This window comes from Crocuta crocuta, unplaced genomic scaffold (genome assembly GCF_008692635.1).
Source record: "Crocuta crocuta isolate KB4526 unplaced genomic scaffold, BGI_CrCroc_1.0 scaffold172, whole genome shotgun sequence".
Taxonomy (NCBI): Eukaryota; Metazoa; Chordata; class Mammalia; order Carnivora; family Hyaenidae; genus Crocuta; species Crocuta crocuta.
Genome location: NW_027528872.1, coordinates 7,432,945 through 7,451,920, shown reverse-complemented (window position 1 = coordinate 7,451,920; position 18,976 = coordinate 7,432,945). Strand labels below are relative to the sequence as shown.

The window sequence follows — 18,976 nt, the reverse complement described above, 5'->3', positions numbered from 1 at the left end:
AAGAAACAAAGAAAATTGCTGGAAAACTACGCATCATACTCTTTCAAACTAGCAAAATATGCTCCTGCCTACGATGGGACATAAACAGGATTTTTTTTCCTTTAAGGTATAGAAATGCAAGTTCTTTTTTGAATATGGTGGATGGGCAAAAATGTGTTTATAATGGTAATTCTACTAAGCTATTACAGAGTGGGCCAGGAACACATTCATGGATTCTGGGGATGATGTGTACTGTAATTTGATTGGGACAGTGGACAGTCTAGCAAATAAAAAATATGAACACAGAAGTATAAGACAAAGGTGAATGAGACTTCTCTCTTAGCAACGTTTAGACGGAAATCAAATTTAAATGCAGTCCACTCTGCTTTTGAAGAGGCTTTGGTTCAGCTCCCAAATCTCGACTGCTTGACACAGTCTCTTCTGAGAATACTCAGAAGGTGTCTTCTTAAACTACAAACTTATTTGTAGTGGTAGAGCCACTCTTAGCGGCTGTGTCCACATGAGACTGATAACCAGTCACTATCTTTGGAGGAGGCCCAACCTTTCCTTGTACACCCTCCCTATATGTGTAACAGCCTCTCTGTTTTTACATTCAGAAGTTCGTATTGCTGTCTTACCACCTTTAGCTCTAACGTTAACAACCACTTCACATACATCATCACCGTAGTCATCAAAAGATTCTCCAGTAAGGCACTGCGGTGTCTCTAAGCCAAAAGTCACCCAGGTCACTTAGTCTCTGCTGTTTCTTCAATGTAATTAACCATCGTCCACCTCGTTTGTTTTTCTCATCTTCCCACATAGGCTCAATACCATCGTTAAAAAGTGAGTAGTCACAGCTGGGCATTAAGTTACTAGACAACTGGATGTGGTTGTACAGAGCCCAAAAGTCTTCAACGGTATCAAACTTAGAGCTCCACTGAAGGTTTGCTTGCCAAGCTTTGCTTTTATAATTTTTAAAAAAGTCAGAGTGCCCATCTGTTCTGTAGAGGATGTTTAATATAGTGTTCTGGGTTAGCAACCTCCTGATTAGGAAGTTGGGGGATTAGGAGTAGGGGGGGCTTCCGGTTCCACAGTCGCCATCTTAGCAAGATGGATCACTTTGGCGTGAAGATTGAGTTAGGAAGCAATCAATCAAAAGCCAGCAGGTTCAGGAAAAGCACCTCTCAACCTCTTGAAAGAATTTAGATGGAGGAACTGGTGCAGGAAGAGAGCTATCACCTGTAGGTAAAACTACAGTATGATAAGAACTAGGTATGGTAGATGGGGGGAACCTAGTCCTCCATGTCGCACTGTTTCTGAGCGGCGCAGCAAACATTTGTTTCCCAAATATTTACTTTTTTTTTTTTTAAATCTTCCCATAAGTTGCATTCTTTTCCTCCAAGGCCCCAGACCCTTGGCCCCTTTTTCCTTAGTTTGGGTGGATATATATACCTCATCTTGCCTGTCTTTGGAATATCTATGTGTGGATTCCCCATAGATATGCTATTAAATTTAATTTTCTCCTGTTAATCTGTCCCATGTCAATTTGATTCTTAGTCTGGCTAGAAGGACCTTGAAGGAGATAGCAATTCTTGCTTCCCAACAAGAGGTTAATGAGAAATATGAAATTTTCTATCAAAGCTTATGGACCTCATGAAACTAAGAGGCCACTAAACCCTATACTAATAAATTTTGCTCAGGAATCAAGGTGCTAACAAAAGTCTGTTTACACACATGCATAAATTCAGTCCATAAACAGACCTGAAAGGGTTTTTTTAAACTTTTCATTAACCATTGGGACTCTTCGTCTAAAACGTTATATTAACAGCAATACTGTGAGCAAAGAGAATGGTAGTGACACTGATCTATGCTTGAACCTCAGCCGGGTTGCTTCATGGACATTTCACCACCAGGGTGTTGTGAGGGTTCCATGAAACCACGCAAGAAGAAGTGACTGGCCCCATGTGTGGCACATAGCAATCACTCAATAGGTGTTGGTTTTTGTTCTTCTCTCATTCACCTCTCTTACTACCAGCAATTGGAAGTATGAGGGTGATTTCCCTGGGCCTTGCAAATAGCCTCCTCTCCACCAGACTTTTTAAAGATCATTATCTCACACTCTAGTCTCTATATACTCTCTGGAAAGCCATTACTTCCCTTGGAAGCCAAGGAACAAAGTAGCCTGATTTTTGACTCTATGTCCATTCTCCCCCAAAACAAAAGGGCAGCATTTAGAAGCCAAATTAAGAGGATTGCTCATCTGTGGTATCACCAAGATCTCAGTTACCAACCCTGAAGCCAAGAGAGACCATGAATGTGAGGACACAATGTTCTGCTTTCTCCTCAGAGCAGGACAAATGGCATCTAGGCTGAGTAGATGGCCTTCTTGCCACGGGGTGCATTAATTTGGGACTCTGCATCAGTAGGATTATGGACAGTGGTATCATGTGAGACTTATCCATATGTTCAGCACATCACCATGTGTCAGGCAAAATGCTAGGTCAAGAATAACAGGCCCATATTCACAATTAGTACCTATATTCATGATTTACATTACGAAACCATAGAATCTTAAAGTTGTAAACGACCATGGAACTGTTGAAGTCTAAAATCACAGATAAATGGCTTGCTAAAGATGCTATGAATTACACAGTAATCAACCAAAGGTCTCAGACTCCTAGGAAAATCTTCTTTTTCCATCGTACCACACAGCCTCTCATAGGTTCTAATACTTATTCTTTCCTATGCAGTGCTAAATGAAGAAGAAAATTGTTTCCAAGAGAAAATTTGATAGGTGAGGTTCTGGGAGAGGATGAGGAGTAAGTCAGAGTACCCAATGTTTGGGTAGAGTTGCAAAACTTCACAATCTTAACTATAAATAATCCAGTAGAAAAGAGATTCAAAACTCAGTGGGCCTTTCAGAAAGCATCTGCCAAGAGGAACCTTGAAAGAAGGAGAGTGGACATTGAAAACTAACTGCAGTTTAACCTGGAAGGTTCTTTACTTCATTTGCTATGGCTTTAGAGTCATTCTCTTTAAACAGCTAAATCAGAGAAATTAGGTGACAAATGAAATGCCCTGTTGGCCTTGTAAACCCAAGCACCAAAGGCTCAGGGCTTTGCCTTCTTGATAAGCCTTTGAAAAGTCCTGAAAAAAATGCCATCCAGTTTCTAAGACACTCTCCTGAAATATGGCAGAACAGAAAACTAGATTCAAGACTTCACAATCTTGCTCTTCATTCTAGAGCCAATTCTTGTGACAGAAACAAATTCCCTAATGTCTCTCCTTAGGCAACGATTGGCTCCACACTGTAAGTGGTCATAGAAAAAGAATATTGTAATTTTTGTGGCATTTGAGATGAGACTTCCTGTCACTAAATCTTCACCTGATATCTAAAAATGTCAGGCTTGATATGTTTTAATAAACATATGGTTTCTACAAGCAAAAAATGTCATTAAATTAGTTCTCTATGGAAGGTTCCTAATACCTTTAGCCAAGGTGCCATCAGCTCACTGACACAAGTTTAGGAGACTTAGAATGCCAGGCTGAGCCATGGTTTCCCAGTGCTTTGCCCATGGTGAACCTTAACTGAGTTAACTTTTGTAGAGATAGGTAACCTAAATCATAGAAAAATGAGCCAGTTCGCAATATAAATTTGGTAAAGATCATGCTGTATGGTAATTCTAGCAAGAATTTCACAGTCTTACAGAATAAATAGTCCCCGACTATGGAGGACAGATTTCTGCTAAACTTAAGTAGTTTTGGGCGGAGAATAAAGTTCTAGACTGAAGGCCCAGCTTGGTCATAGATTATACGTCTTTTCCTCTTTCACTCTCCTGTTTCTTCCCCGTCAGGTGAGGAGCTACATGAGCTTTTCTTATACTCTTCGTTCACACATGGAACTGTACCTGGCACACAAAAGTTCTCAGTAATACTTATTCATTGAATATATGAATAAATCTCCAAGAGACATTGAATCAAGGTGATTAAAAGTGTGGCCTCCACTAGATATGTAATCATGGGTAAGATATTAGACCTCGCCACGCCCCAGTTTCCTCCTCTGTAAAAATTAGAATAAGAATGATAATATCATAACTATGACAATAATTACTAGGCTAAAGATTATAATTAAAAAATAAAGTTAGCTTAGTGTAACACTCCCCTCCCTTTACTAATTATCATTATTCTTTGCTATGGGGTAGAGAGAGATTGAACTTGAGCTTCCAGAGAAAAGCTCGTGTGATTGGTTTCCCTTAGGCATGAATAATCCCTGCCCTGTGATGAAGAAGGTTTCCTCCTTGCAGCCTAAAGAGCTGTTCTTGCAGTTCTTGGCTTCTTTTCTTCCTGTGCAAGGGACTTCTGGTTCAGGATGGACAAACACTTGTTGATAGCTTCCTTCCTTTTCTGCTTCATTGTAGGTGAGTCACAGACCTGAGAAGTGGGCTCCAGAGGCAGGGTCTATAAACCCTACATGCATAGTATGTATCCATGGAGGGCTGAGCCTTGACCACATTTATAAGGGAGGGGAAGCCATTCTTCAGAATGCTCCTTCTGCCTTAAGGGCCAACTTTTCTGACCTTTTCAACATTCAACCATTCCTCCCCAGAGTCTCAAGCCTCTATGGCTGCCCCTTCATACTCTTTGCCCATTCTGTCCCTACCATTCCCCATAATCCAAAATCCCAGCAAGATTTTCCTTAGGTCATCCTTTCCATTCATAAATCTGTATCACATTTGCTGGGAGAGCTGGTCAGTCTATAACGAATAATCTTGTAGTCTGTTTTAGTGCTGGACAATGATTTCTGATACCCTTATCAGGGACTTTATATGAAAACAAGTGATTATAGGAGAGGAAATACTGGATGCTCTAGAATCAGATTTTTAAAATCACCGTCTTAAAATCTCTGTCCCTTTGGTTGCTCATCTGAGAAATGGGGAAATACTTAGAAGGCTTTTGTGATGATTAAATCAAATGTGAAGTGAGAAGGTATGGCCCAAATGGGATGCTCAATAAATACTACTTTCCTTTCTCACTTGGGTGCACCAGGGAGAGGTTTTTAGTTTGTTTTATTAAACCTGTATTTTTTATTAGCTCACTCCACAATATCGTGGTAATTGTCACTAATATGTTTTAATTCATGAGGATGTTACATACATTCATTCAATTCCAAGTTCAAAATTACAGAGTATATTACCTCACAATATCTAAGCAGAAAATGTTAGTAACACTAGCTTGGGTAAAATATTTTAAAGCATTCACCCTCATTATTACACTCTCACCTATCTACAGTGCTGCCAAGTAAGCTGGGACATCATTAATAGAACCATTTTAAAGGTGGAAAAACCAAAGCCACGGAGGCTAAATCTTTGCTCTGAGTTACCTAGGTTAAAATGGCTAAAATTGGGATCAGAAGAATCCTTTTATACTCACAATGGCATTTCTCTGGGATATGAAGTTGGTGAGAGCTCCAACTGTTTACTATGTGCTCTTCTACCCACCACCAGCTCCTCATCCACCCCCCGCACCTTCCACAATCAGGTCTTGATAATTCCAGCTCCTTCTAAAGTGTCCCTGGTCTCATACCAGCTCTACATGCACCAGCAGTGACACCACTGAGGTGCTTAACATGCCACCTTCGCACACGGACAGATCGCTGTAGAAGAGGCTTTGGATTCTGTACGGCTCAGAAGTTCGAGTCATGCATGTCTTTAAAGATCTTCCAGGGTAAGTTAGAGGGCCAGGAGAGGTACTGTGAGAACCTCAGAAAGTTCTTAGGAGAGTACTTCAGCGATTTTATATCTCAGACCAAGGCCAATCTAGAAGGGGAACCAGCCAGCAGAATGCCTCTGAGCTCAGGTCCCTGTGCATGCAGACAGAAGAGGACTGGGGGAAATGAGACAGGAGGAGGAAGATGGGGGTTCTATTTTCCCAATAAATCTGACCAGATTTTAAGTCTGAAGACACTAAGGCCCTAGTTGCTAATCTTCTACCAGGAAAAGGAATGAAGCAGCTATATAGAGTTATAGGGACCCCAGGCAAGTGACCATGACAGGGGCCAGCGATTTCTTTATCTCCCTGGCTCAGTCCTCTTGGTATGTAGAAGCTGTGAAGCCATCCCTAAACCTACCTGATGCCTCATTAAATTTCCACTGACAGGAACAGTGCCAGGGTTGACTTGCTTCTAAAGAACTTAGATCACTGGCTTATTTTCTATGTTCTTTCTTATTACAGGTAACATTCTGCAGTTATCATATATGGTGTGCCAAAGATTCTGCAGAGAATTGACATTTGATCACAACAATCGGACTTATGTTCATAAATGTTGCAGATACGATTTTTGTAACGTCAAAATCTAAGATATTTGCCTTCTCAAGGTCTCACTCTGAAGTATTGATGTTTCTCACCCTTCTTAACCCGCCTTTGCCTTTTTGCCTTTTCTGTCTTGGAAGTACGCCTGCTCTCTCTTTAATTCATTGTCACCCTTCCTGGCACCTCCAGCTTGGTTTCTATCTCAGTCAGGGGATAATGGTTCTGAAAAACAGTTTTCTTCCATGATAGGGATTGGCAGTTCTATACTCCAAGAATCCTGTCCCAAGAGGCTCAGTACAGCGAAATTTAAAACAGTTCTATTCCCAAACCGTATGATAAGCTAAGATAGTTGAGGTGGACTAGAGGCACTTCCGCTGAAAATTCACAAATATTTTTATCTTAAACTCCCATTTTTATCATTAAAATAATTTTATCATTTCAATAAGCAGAAATAGCAGCAAAATGGATGGTGGACACTTGAGATTTTCCTCTACAGAGACATTATTTTCCAAGTGGACAGTGTTCATTTCAAATTCAGTCATGATTTTCTTGGCATTTGCAAAATACACCCACATACAATGTTAGTATGAACCAGAAAATAAGGAAATTCGTGCCTCTGTGATATTCATAGCTCACACGCAGCCTTGTAGGTCTGTTAATATGTACATTCCAGATACATTCCCAACTGTCCTTTCTTCTCTTTCCTCTCTTAGTCTTTCTCTGCTCCTTTCCTCTATGTTACAGTATGTAAGAAGAACCAATTCAAGCTGGATTGTAAATTGAATATGAAAATTACCCAATAAACTAGAAGAAAGCATAGCATGCATTTTTATAACTTTGGAATAGGCAAAGGTTACTTAAATGTGACCTAAAAAGCAAAATCATTTTCAAAAAAATGGATAAATTAGACCACATTAAAATTAACAATGCCTGTTCACCAAAATGTATCATTAAGAGAGTAAATAGGCAAGCTAAAGACTTGGGAGATATTTGCAATACTTATATCCTCTGTAGAACTTGTATCCAGAAAGCAAAAATAATTCTTACAAAAAGCTGAGGGACTTTATCAACACTAGACATGACTTGCAAGAAATGCTAAAAGGAGTTATTTAAGCTGAAATGAAAAGATGCTAATCAATGGCATAAAAACATACAAAAATATACAATACACTGCTTTAGATTAATATACAGTCAGACCTAGAAAATTCTAATAGGATGGTGTAGTAACCACTTAACTGTATAGTACAAGGGGCAAAAGGAAAAACATTAACATAATTGTAACTCCTATAATTATCAATAAATACACAATATAAAAAGAGGTAAATAATAGCATCAAAATAAAAAAGAGGGGAGAAAAAGGGTGAGGCTTTTGTAGACAATCCAAGGTAAATTACTATCAGCTTAAACTGGACTATTTAATCTACTTGACACTTGATCTCCACAATCAGACTTATGTGCAAAAATGATGCAACTACAATTATTGTAACTTCAATAAGACTCATGCTAAGCACAAAGCAAAAACCTAGAGTAGACGCACAAAATCTAAACAAAGAGGAGAAAAGGCAAACAACCATGGAAAGTATCAATTTACAAAGATAGGCAGAGACTATGGGGGAGGGGGCAAGGAAGAAACAACATAAATACAAAACAACTGGAAAACAATAAGATAACATTAGTAAGTCCTTACATATCAATAACAACTCTAAGTATAAATAGATTGAATTCCTCAGTAAATAGGCACAGCATGGGTGAGTGGATAAAACAAGACCTGACTGTATGCTGCCTATAAGGGACTCCCTTCGGCTTTAAGGACACACATAGGCTCAAAGAGAAGGCACGGAAAAAGATATTCCATACAAGTGGAAACCAAAAGAAAGCACAATAGCTACACCTGGATCACACAAAACAGATTTTCTTAAAAAGTTTTATTTATTTCTGAGAGAGAGAGACAACGTGAGCAGGGGAGGGTCAGAGAGAGAGGGAGATACAGAATCTGAAGCAGGCTCCAGGCTCTGAGCTAGCCGTCAGCACAGAGCCCGACGCGGGGTTTGAACCCACGAACCGTGAGATCATGACCTGAGCCGAAGTCAGATGCTTAACCGACTGTGCCACCCAGGCGCCCCCACACAAAACAGATTTTAAGCCAAAAATAGTAATAAGAGAAAAAGAAGGTCAATACATAATGATAAAGGAGCTAATTCATCAAGAAGATATAATAATTATAAATATATGCAAACTTAACATTGAAGCACCGAAATGTATTAAGCAAATACTAACAAATTAAAGGAGAAATAGACCATGATACAATAGTAGCAGGAAACTTCAAAACTCCGCTTTCAACAATGGATAGATCATCCAGACAGAAAATCAACAAGTCAACAATGGACTTGAAGCATACCTTAGACCAAATGGACCTAATGGACATTTATAGAACATTCTATCCGCCAGAAACAGAATACACATTCTTGTCAAGTGCGCATGTAACAATCCCCAGGAAAGACCATATAACAGGACACAAAACAAGTAGCAAACTTAAGGAGATTGAAATCATACCAAGTATCTTCTGACCAGTGTTATGAAACCAGAAATCAATAACAACAAGGGACTGAAAAATCTACAAACATGTGGAAAACAGCAACCAATGGCTCAAAGAAGAAATCAAAAGAAAAATTAAATATATTATATACATATGTAAAAATCAAAACACAACTAAAACCTATGATATGCTATAAAAGCAATTCTGAGAGGGAAGTTTATAGCAATAAATGCATCTATTAAGAAAATAGATATTAAATAAACAACCTACTTTATACCTCAAAGAACTAGAAAAGCAAAACAAAATAAGCCCACAGCTAGCAGAAGCAAGGAAATAGCAAAGATCAGAACAGAAATAAATAAACCAAAAACAAGAACAATTTTAAGAATCAACAAAACTAAGATCTGATTTTTAAAAAAAAAAAAATAAAGAAATTGACAAACCATTATAGCTAGGCTAACTAAGAAAAAAAAGAGAGAAGATTCAAACTTTAAAATTAGAAATGAAAGAGGAGACATTACACTGATAACACAAAATAAGAATTCTAAGAGACTACTAAGAACTATCATATGCCAACTAATAGGTTAACCTAGGAGAAATGGGTCAATTTCTAGAAACATATAACCTACTAAGACTGAATCAGGAAGAAATGGAAATCTGAATAGACCAATAATGAGTAAGGAGATTGAGTTACTAATCCAAACCCTCCCAACACGGAAAACCCTTGGATCAGATGGCTTCACCAGCAAACTCTATCAACCATTTAAAGAGGAATTAACATCAATCCTCATACTCTTTCAAAAAATTAAAAGGAGGGAACATTTCTAAATTCATTTTACAAGGCCAATGTTACTCTGATACCAAAGCCATAAGAACACTATTAGAAAACTACAGACGAAAATCCCTGGTAAATATGAAAATTCTCAACAAAATATTAGCAAACTAAATTTAACAACATATTGAAAGAACTAATCACCACGACCAAAAGGGATTTATGTCTGGGATCCAAGGATGGCTTAATATATCCACATCAATAAATCTGATATGCCACATTGATAGAATTTAAGATTAAAATCATATGATCATCTCAATAGAGGCAGAAGAGCATTTGACAAAATATAACAACATTTCATGAGAAAAATCATCAACAAAGTGGTTATAGAAGGAACATACTTCAACATAATAAAAACCATATAGGACAAGCCCACAGTTAACATTGTACATACAATGAAAAGCTGAAAGCTTTTCCTCTAAGATCAGGAACAAGACATATGTGCTCACTCTCACCACTCATATTCAAGATATACTGGAAGTCCTAGGCAGATAAATTAGGCAAGAAAAATAAATAAAAGATCAGAGAAGTAGAAGTAAAATTATCATTATTTGCATATAATATGAACATATATACAGAAAACTCTAAAGATGTAACCAAAAAGCTATTGGAACTAAGCAACAAATTCAGTAGAGTTGGTGGATATAAAATCAGCACATGGAAATTAGTTGCACCTGTACACCAACAACAAAACATCTGAAAAAGAAGTAAAGACAACTATCTCATTCAAAATAGCATTAAAACAAACAAAAAATACTTAGGAATAAATTTTAGGAAGGAAGTGAAATATCTGTGCAATGAAAACTATAAGACATTGATAAAAGAAATTGAAGAAGATACAAACAAATGGAAAGATATCCCATGTTCATAAATTGGAAGAATTAATATTGTTAAAATAACTATCCATATACCCAAAGCCATTTATGGATTCAACACAATTCCTATTAAAATTCCAACAGGATTTTTTATAGAAATAGAAAAATCAATACTAATATTTGTATGGAACTACAAAAGACCCTGCGTAGCAAACCTGCTGGGAGCCGCACTGGCATCGCTGGATGACAGTCACAGTGAGGAGATGGTAGCGTTTGCACAGGTCCTGCCATGAGAAACGAAAACTGGCATCTCCTTCTGCTACTACTGGCTCATGTTGCACATGAGGCTGCTGGTATGGACCAGGCCTCACAATATTCCAGGTCAGACCAATATTCCCCACACAGATTGCTCATAAGGAAAGGCATGTCCCTGCCTTTTCCAAAGAGACTTCAGATGAAAACATTGTTGCTGACTGTTAAAAGGCTCTTCCTGGGGCGCCTGGGTGGCTTAGTCGGTTAAGCGTCCGACTTTCGCTTGGGTCATGATCTCGCGGTTCGTGGGTTCGAGCCCCGCGTCGGGCTCTGTGCTGACTGCCAGAGAACCTGGAGCCTGTTTTGGTCTGTGACTCCCTCTCTCTCTGACCCTCCCCTGCTCACGCTGTCTCTCTCTCTCTCTCTCCTAGAAATAAATAAAACATTAAAAAAAGAAAAGCATTTCATTTAAAACTCTAACCTTCTTGAGCCCTTTAACCATTCCCAACCATGTTAGTCCGATATCAATTTAGGAAATTGTTGTACTCATTGTTCTAAGGCCTCTAATTCCTTTCGTTTGTCTAATTACATTGATTAATTTTTTAATATTACATTCACTAGCTATAGAGGCAGAGAGCCTCTATAGTATGCACACTTGTGAGTGGGGGCGAGGAAGAGGGCGAAGAAGAGAGAGAATCTCAAGTAGGCTCCACACCCAGGGGGAGCCGGACAGGGGCTTGATCTCACAACCATGGGATCATGACCTGAGCCAAAAATCAAGAGTCTGAAGCTTAACTGACTGAGCCACCCAGGTGCCCGTCCTTATTTCTTATTTTAGTGTGAAACCATCTAATATTTCCCCCATCAAATAAACTACTGACCTTCGGAATGAAGTATATATCACTTTATCATGTTAAAGATATTCATCAATACCAATTCTGAGGGTTTTTAAAAAATGTATGAACAGGTGTTGAATTTTATGAAATGACTTCTTGTTATCTTTTGGGATGATCATCTGATTTTTCTGTTCTTATATTGTATGAATTGATTTTTTCTTAAAAAAATTTTTTTAATGTTTTATTTATTTCTGAGAGAGAGAGAGAGAGAGACACAGCATAAGCAGGAGAGGGTCAGAGAGAGGGAGACACAGAATCTGAAGCAGGCTCCAGGCTCTGAGCTGTCAGCACAGAGCCCGACGTTTAACCGACTGAACCACCAAGGTGCCCCTTGATACTTTTTAACACTGAACCACTCTCATATCCCTAGAATAAGAGTCCTTGGGCCATAATATGTGTTAAATTGCATCATCTGGACCCAATTATTCATCTCCCATTTTTGTCTACATCCTTCGACCTGCAAGTTTTCAATGTCCTCCCACTGCATATGGGATTACCTACCCAGTTTCCTAACTCTAGGCAAGGCCAAGTAACTTGCTTTGACCACTGAGGTGTTAGCAAACTTAATGGAAGCAGAGGTTTAAAATGGGGTTAGGTCTTGCTCTTCTGTTTCTGCCATTGTCATGAATAAGACATGTCTCAGCTAGTGTATTAGTTTTAGGAGAAGATAAGCATGCAGAGCAGAGCTGAGTCACTCCAGCCAAGGCTACCCTAAATAAGAAAATTTCCAGCTACCCCCTAGAAATCTGAGTCTAGTTCATTGAGATAAACAAAGGTACCCAGCTGAGTACATTGGGATTATCTGAATTCCTCAGACACAGGAAAATAATTGTTTATTATTTTAAGCCACTGAGTTTTGGAATGCTTTGTTACTCCAAAAGGATGAAATAATTCATTCTCTATTATTCTTTTATCTGCCATTGAGATCTGTTTGCTAATACTTTGTCAAAGATTTTAAAATTGATGTTTATAAGTGAGATTTTTATAATGCTCTGTATTACATACTCTCATTTGGATTTGGAGATTAATATTTTGTTTAATGAAAATAATAAGTTTCCTCTCCTTATCTATACTCTGAAACCGTTCTTTCTAAAATGTTTATTTATTTATTTATTTATTTTGAGAAAGAGCTCATGTAAGCAGGGGAGATGGGCGGAGAGAGAATCCCAAACGGGCCCCATGCACGGTGCAGAGCCCAGGGCTTGATCCCATGAACCATGAGGTGAAATCAAGAGTCAACTGACTGAGCCACAGGTCTGTATAAGTAGCATTGGGGTCATCTAATTTTTAAATAATTTTTGGAATTCTTCTGTGAAACCATGTAGGCCTAGTGCTTTTTTAGGTGACAAGAGCTCTTTATTTCTCCTTAGAAATTTCTCTATTTTTTAAATAGAAATCAGTTTGTGTCGATTTTCTAATTCTGCTTGGGTCAGTTTGGGTAAAAATTCTATTTTCCTAGAAAATTACTTATTTCAACTAGATGTTTATATTCATTTGCATGAGATTATACATATTAGTTTTGAAACTTAAATATTTTTATTTTGTTTAATGTTTGTTTGTTTTTGAGAGAGAGAGACAGACAGACAGAGTGTGAGTAGGGGAGAGGCAGAAAGAGAGGAAGACACAGGATCTGAAGCAGGCTTCAGGCTCTGAGCTGTCAGCACAGAGCCTGATACAGGGCTTGAACCCACAAAGTGAGATCATGACCTGAGCTGAAGTCAGACACTTAAAAACAACTGAACCACCCAGGTGCCCCATGATACTTAAATATTTTAAAAATTTTCCTTGGTTCGGATGTTTATTTCTCCTTTGCAATATCTAATATTTGTATTTGTGCAGTCTCCTTTTTAAAATAACAGGTTAACTTGCGATGTGCTTATTTAGATACAATTTTTAACTCATTTGTTGTATTTACTTCCTGTTTTCTACCTGTGGCAGACATATCCTAAGGAATGGGATATACCCAATGAGTCACACCCTTGAATAGTACTCTCCCCTTGAGCGTAGGCAAAACTTGTGACTTGCTTCTGAGCAATAGAATGTAGCAAAGGTGATGGAACATCATTCATATTATTATGTTTCATTATATAAGACTCAATCTTAGCAAATAGGAGAGAGACCTTCCCACTGGCCTTGAAGAAGCAGTCATATTGTAAATTGACTATGGGGATAGCCATGTTGCAGAGAACTATGAATGACCTCTTGGAACTGAAAGAGGCTCTAAGCAATAGCCAGAAAGAAAACAGGAACTTCATTTCTACTACTACAAAGAGATGAATTCTTTTTTTTTTAATATAATTTATTGTTAAGTTGGCTAACATATAGTGTATACAGTGTGCTCTTGGTTTGGGGGTAGATTCCCGTGATTCATCGTTTACATACAACACCCAGTGCTGAAACTAACAGGTGCCCTCCCCAGTGAGCATCACCCATTTTCCCCTCTCCTCCTCCACCATCCCCCATCAACCCTCAGTTTGTTCTCCGTATTTAAGAGTCTCTTATGGTTTGGCTTTCAGGTTTTCCATGTAGAGTATCATGTCATCTGCAAAAAGTGAAAATTTGACTTCTTTGCCAATTTGGATGCCTTTTATTTAATTTTGCTGAGGCTAGGACTTCTAACACTATATAAAACAATAGTGGTGAGAGTGGACATCCCTGTTGTGCTCCTGATCTCAAGAGAAAAGCTCTCAGTTTTTCCCCATTGAGGATATTAGCTGTGGGCTTTTCGTATAGGGCTTTTATGATGTTAAGGTTATGTTCCTTCTATCCCGACTTTCTTGAAGGTTTTTATTAAGGATGATGTATTTTGTCAAATGCTTTTTCTGCATCTATTGACAGGATCATATGGTTCTTATCCTTTCTTCTATTAATGTGATGTATCACATTGATTCATTTGTGAATACTGAACCAGCCCTGCAGTCCAGACACACTAAAAAAGAGATTAATTCTACCAATAAGCCAAGAGAGTTTAGAAGTGGATTCTTCCTAAATCAAGTCTTCAAATGAGAACATGGCCTGGTCTATCTCTTGACTGCAGCCTTGTGAGATGCTGAGCTGAGGACCCAGCTAAACTATGTCTAGACTTCTGGCCTATAGAAACTGTGAGATAATGTGTGTGTTTAAGCCACTAAGTCTATGGTACACAGCACAGAAGGTAACACAGCCATATGAAACAAATACACTGTTAGATTTCTGTTTTTACTTATTGTTAGTCCTTTCTCTTTTCTGCTTACTCTGTTCTTGGTCTGATATTTTGAGCTGAATGTTTAATTAATTTCATACTTTAAAATTTTTATGTGTATTTAATGCTATGAATTTTCCTCTGATAAATGCTATTGCTGTATTCCATAGTTTTTGGTATATCATGTTTTCCATTAAGAAGTTCTGCATTTGTGGGGCGCCTGGGTGGCTTAGTCGGTTGAGCGTCCGACTTTCGCTTAGGTCATGATCTCGCGGTTCGTGGGTTCGAGGCCCGCGTCGGCTCTGTGATGACTGCCAGCTCGGAGCCTGGAGCCTGTTTCAGTCTGTGACTCCCTCTCTCTCTGACCCTCCCCTGCTCACGCTGTCTCTCTCTCTCTCTCTCCTAGAAATAAATAAAACATTAAAAAAAAAAGAAATTCTGCATTTGTGTGTGTGTGTCTTGGAGTTTCCTTTCAACATAAGAGTTGATTAATAACATGTTTCTATATTTCCAGGTGGTGACACATTTTGGGTCTTGTTTTCAGCTTCCACTTTATTGCGTGTGGTAAGTGAATATTGCTTATATTATTTCTATTTCTTGAGATTTGAGTATTTATTTCATTTTATTTTTTAATTTTTTAATAGTTTATTGTCAAGTTGATTTCCATGTACACCCAGTGCTCATCCCAACAAGTGCCCTCCTCCATGCCCATCAGCCCCCTTTCTCTCTCCCCCAACCCCATCAGCCCTCAGTTTGTTCTCGGTATTCAAGAGCCTCTCATAGCTTGCCTCTCTCCCTCTCCTTAACTATTTTTTCTCCCCTTATCCTCCCCTATGGTCCTCTGTTAAGTTTCTCCTGTTCCACATATGAGTGAAAACATATGTATCTGTTCTCTGCCTGACTTATTTCACTTAGCATAACACCCTCGAGTTCCATCCACGTTGCTACAAATGGCCAGATTTCATTCTTTCTCATTGCCATGTAGTATTCCATTGTATATAGACCACATCTTCTTGACCCATTCATCAGTTGATGGACATTTAGGCTGTTCCCTTAATTTGGCTATTGTTGAGAGTATTGCTATGAATATTGGGGTAAATGTGCATCAGCACTCTTGTATCCCTTGGGTAAATTCCTAGCAGTGCTATTGCTGGGTCATAGAGGAATTCTATTGTTAATTTTTTGAGGAACCTCCACACTGTTTTCCAGAGGGGCTGCACCAGTTTACATTCCCAGCAACAGTGTAGGAGGGTGCCCGTTTCTCCACATCCTCGCCAGCATCTATACTCTCCTGATTTGTTCATGTTAGCCACTCTGATCGATGTGAGGTGGTATCTCAGTGTGGTTTTGATTTGTATTTCCCTGATGAGGAGGGACGCTGAGCATCATTTCTTGTGCCTGTTGTCCATCTGGATGTCCTCTTTGGAGATGTGTCTGTTCATGTCTTCTGCCCATTTCTTCACTGGATTATTTGTTTTTCGGGTGTGGAGTTTGGTGAGTTCCTTATAGATTTTGGATACTAGCCCTTAGGGATTTCAGTATTTCTTTGATGACTTGCAAAGATTTCTCAAATTTAGATATCTGGAAGAACTCATCAGACTTCAAAGAACATACTTATCCTCTAAGAACATACTTATAGAGCATACTGAATACAGATTTTGTTTAAAGACAAAGGATACAGTACAGCAAAGAAGGAAAGGGCAGACAACTTTGGGAAAATCCAGGAGACATTCCATGTGCAAGCTCCAGGACTTCTCATTTACATACAGGTCAGTCTCTGTCACTGGATTGAACAATCACAATTTATGTGAGGAATCTCAGCTTCAGGAGTATTTTAAACACAAGTTCTTAATGAGAGTGCATGTGGTTGGTAGGATGGGGTGTGGTTATAATGCCTTTCTAACCACGTGATCAAGCCATGCTGGAAAACAGTTTATTTATATCAACAAATAAAATGACACTGGGAGTCACCGGGGGAATTTCAGACTTTAAAAAGCACATCATAAATGTGTTTTTATCCTGGCCAAAAGTCCAAGCATCTACTGAGAAAAATATCGCCTTTTACAGTTCAGATGTAAATTAATCTATCCTTCAAAGGGCGAATATATGTGACCAATCTTTGTGAATGTTCCATGTGCGCTTGAAAAGCTGGGTTCTCTACTATCTGGGTTCAGGATGAGATAAAGGTTTATAAGACCTACCTCATTGCATATGTATTTAATCTCCTTGCTAATTATATACCCACATGATCTGGTGAGTAGTGTGCATTTGTTTTTTTCATCATATCTCCTATAATTTCTACAAGAGAGTTGTTAGCAAAAGTCATTGCTGTGGTATTGGCTGCCTCAATTTTAATAATTTATATCTTTATAGTAGATTCATGGCTTTAATAACATGACATATATATTATCTCTTTTGATGATTTGGAGCCTAAAATATAGGCTCATGATCCATATTAAATTTTTAATAGATATTTTCTCATGCATTTATATTTATATTTGCACATTTTGAATTGCTTTGATTTGGCCCTATTTCTGAAACATCATAGAGTAGGATTTTGCTCTGTTTACCAAACTAAAATCTTTTTTTATTAATTTGGCTGATATGTTTAGTCAGTGCAGCCATGTTTTATGGTGTGTGTGTGTCTTTTCTATTTTATGGTCTGTTTCTATTTATACTATCTCTTTTTCTTTCCTTTCTTTTTTAAAGTTTATTTGTTTATTTATTTGCGTAACCTCTACACCCAAAATGGGTTTGAACTCACACACCAAGATCAAGAGGCCCATGCTCTTCTGACTAATCCAGCCAGGTGTACCTATACTATCTCTTTTTCTAGTTTGGGGGGAGAGTATTATTTAAGAAGATGTGTATTTCTCTATGATCTAAAAATCATAACCACATGTTTATCTTGATTTGCCTTATTCCTCTTAAGTCATCTTATCTACCCCTTTTCCGAATGGCAGTGTGGTATCCATATTTATGTTGCCGTTATTACACAAGTCATCATAATTGCAGCAAAATGTTTCTCTCAATAAGTCATGGAATTCTTGGACCATTCCCTCTTGACAAGAGCTACAAGACAATTTTGAATAACGATATAGATGTCTCCCTAAAGAGGAAAGAAAAGCAAATGTGATCACCTTGATTAGTTGTGCTGTCTTCCTACCAATGATATCTCTCCAGAACTTCATCAGTTTTATGTAGACGGCAATGAGCCCCAACTGTGCCTGCATCTCATCTAGGTCTCTCTAGACAGGACCAAGCAAAAGACTCTGCCTCCCACACAGGCTCCACCCCTGGTTAGTGTTTGGAGAATTCCACTTCTCCCAGCCTCTCTCATGGTCCCTGTTCCCTCCACGCCTTGCCCTCAGGGAAGATGGGCACCATTGGAAAACATCTTGTGTCTCTCTAAGCCTCTCTTACCTGTAATTCGATCACTATAGTAATAGTGATCTGTGGTACAAGTACTGTTATATATCGTTAGATTGAACTTCCAGCACTTTTTCAAGCGAGTGAGGCATTTGTATCCATCAAAGTGGTCACAGTGATAGCAAAACCGAATAGCTAAAGAGAGAAAAGATTTAAAGCAGAGCTCTAGGGAAAGTAATTCTGCTTCAGAAGCTTACCTCTCCTGTCAACGTTTGCACTGCTGAGGTAGAGACATCAAAGAAGGCAGTTGACACCCTTCCCAAACTTCTTCCAGGGGTCCTTACTCCCCTGAGTGGGTGACAGCTATGATGCCAAGGATTCAAATCCTCCCCCCTTCACCCAAGGCTAGGGGCAGAAAGAAGTCATTAGAGCAGTAAGTGAGGAGAGTGGAATATAGTTAGGGAGGGTAGACAATTTGTGAAAGAATCAGGAAAGTCCCCTCTCATTGTGTCATTATGTATCCAAAAAGTGCAAACCAACTACACCATACTTTTTGATGTCAGGACTCTGTCTCCTATGAAGAGAAGAAAAAAAATTCTCCATCAGCCATTTTACAGCACCCAAAAATCAAGTTTAGAAACCACCTCTGTTTCCTCCCCAGGTAGCTTCTCACCACCCGTCACTACCTCCCTCATGAGACTTTACCTTCATCCATGAAGAGCACTGTGAATATGCCCAGCAGAAGCAACTGGAACTTCCTGGGACACATTCCTAAGATAGTCCCAGTGGGAGGTCCCAGCTTTATTT

The 18,976-nt window shown here is 38.7% G+C and overlaps 1 protein-coding gene and 1 pseudogene across 1 annotated transcript; one reads left to right on the top strand and one right to left on the bottom strand.

The window, feature by feature from the left end:
- Window positions 1-445: 445 nt before the first annotated feature.
- On the bottom strand, window positions 446-1,080 carry LOC144225322 (eukaryotic translation initiation factor 4E pseudogene; annotated as a pseudogene).
- A 3,268-nt stretch (window positions 1,081-4,348) lies between these two features.
- On the top strand, window positions 4,349-6,335 carry PATE3 (prostate and testis expressed 3). The gene is made up of 3 exons (XM_077756483.1): window positions 4,349-4,397; window positions 5,581-5,703; window positions 6,211-6,335. The coding sequence occupies exons 1-3, from the start codon at window positions 4,349-4,351 to the stop codon at window positions 6,333-6,335; spliced, it is 297 nt and encodes a 98-aa protein (XP_077612609.1).
- The last annotated feature ends 12,641 nt before the right edge of the window (window positions 6,336-18,976 follow it).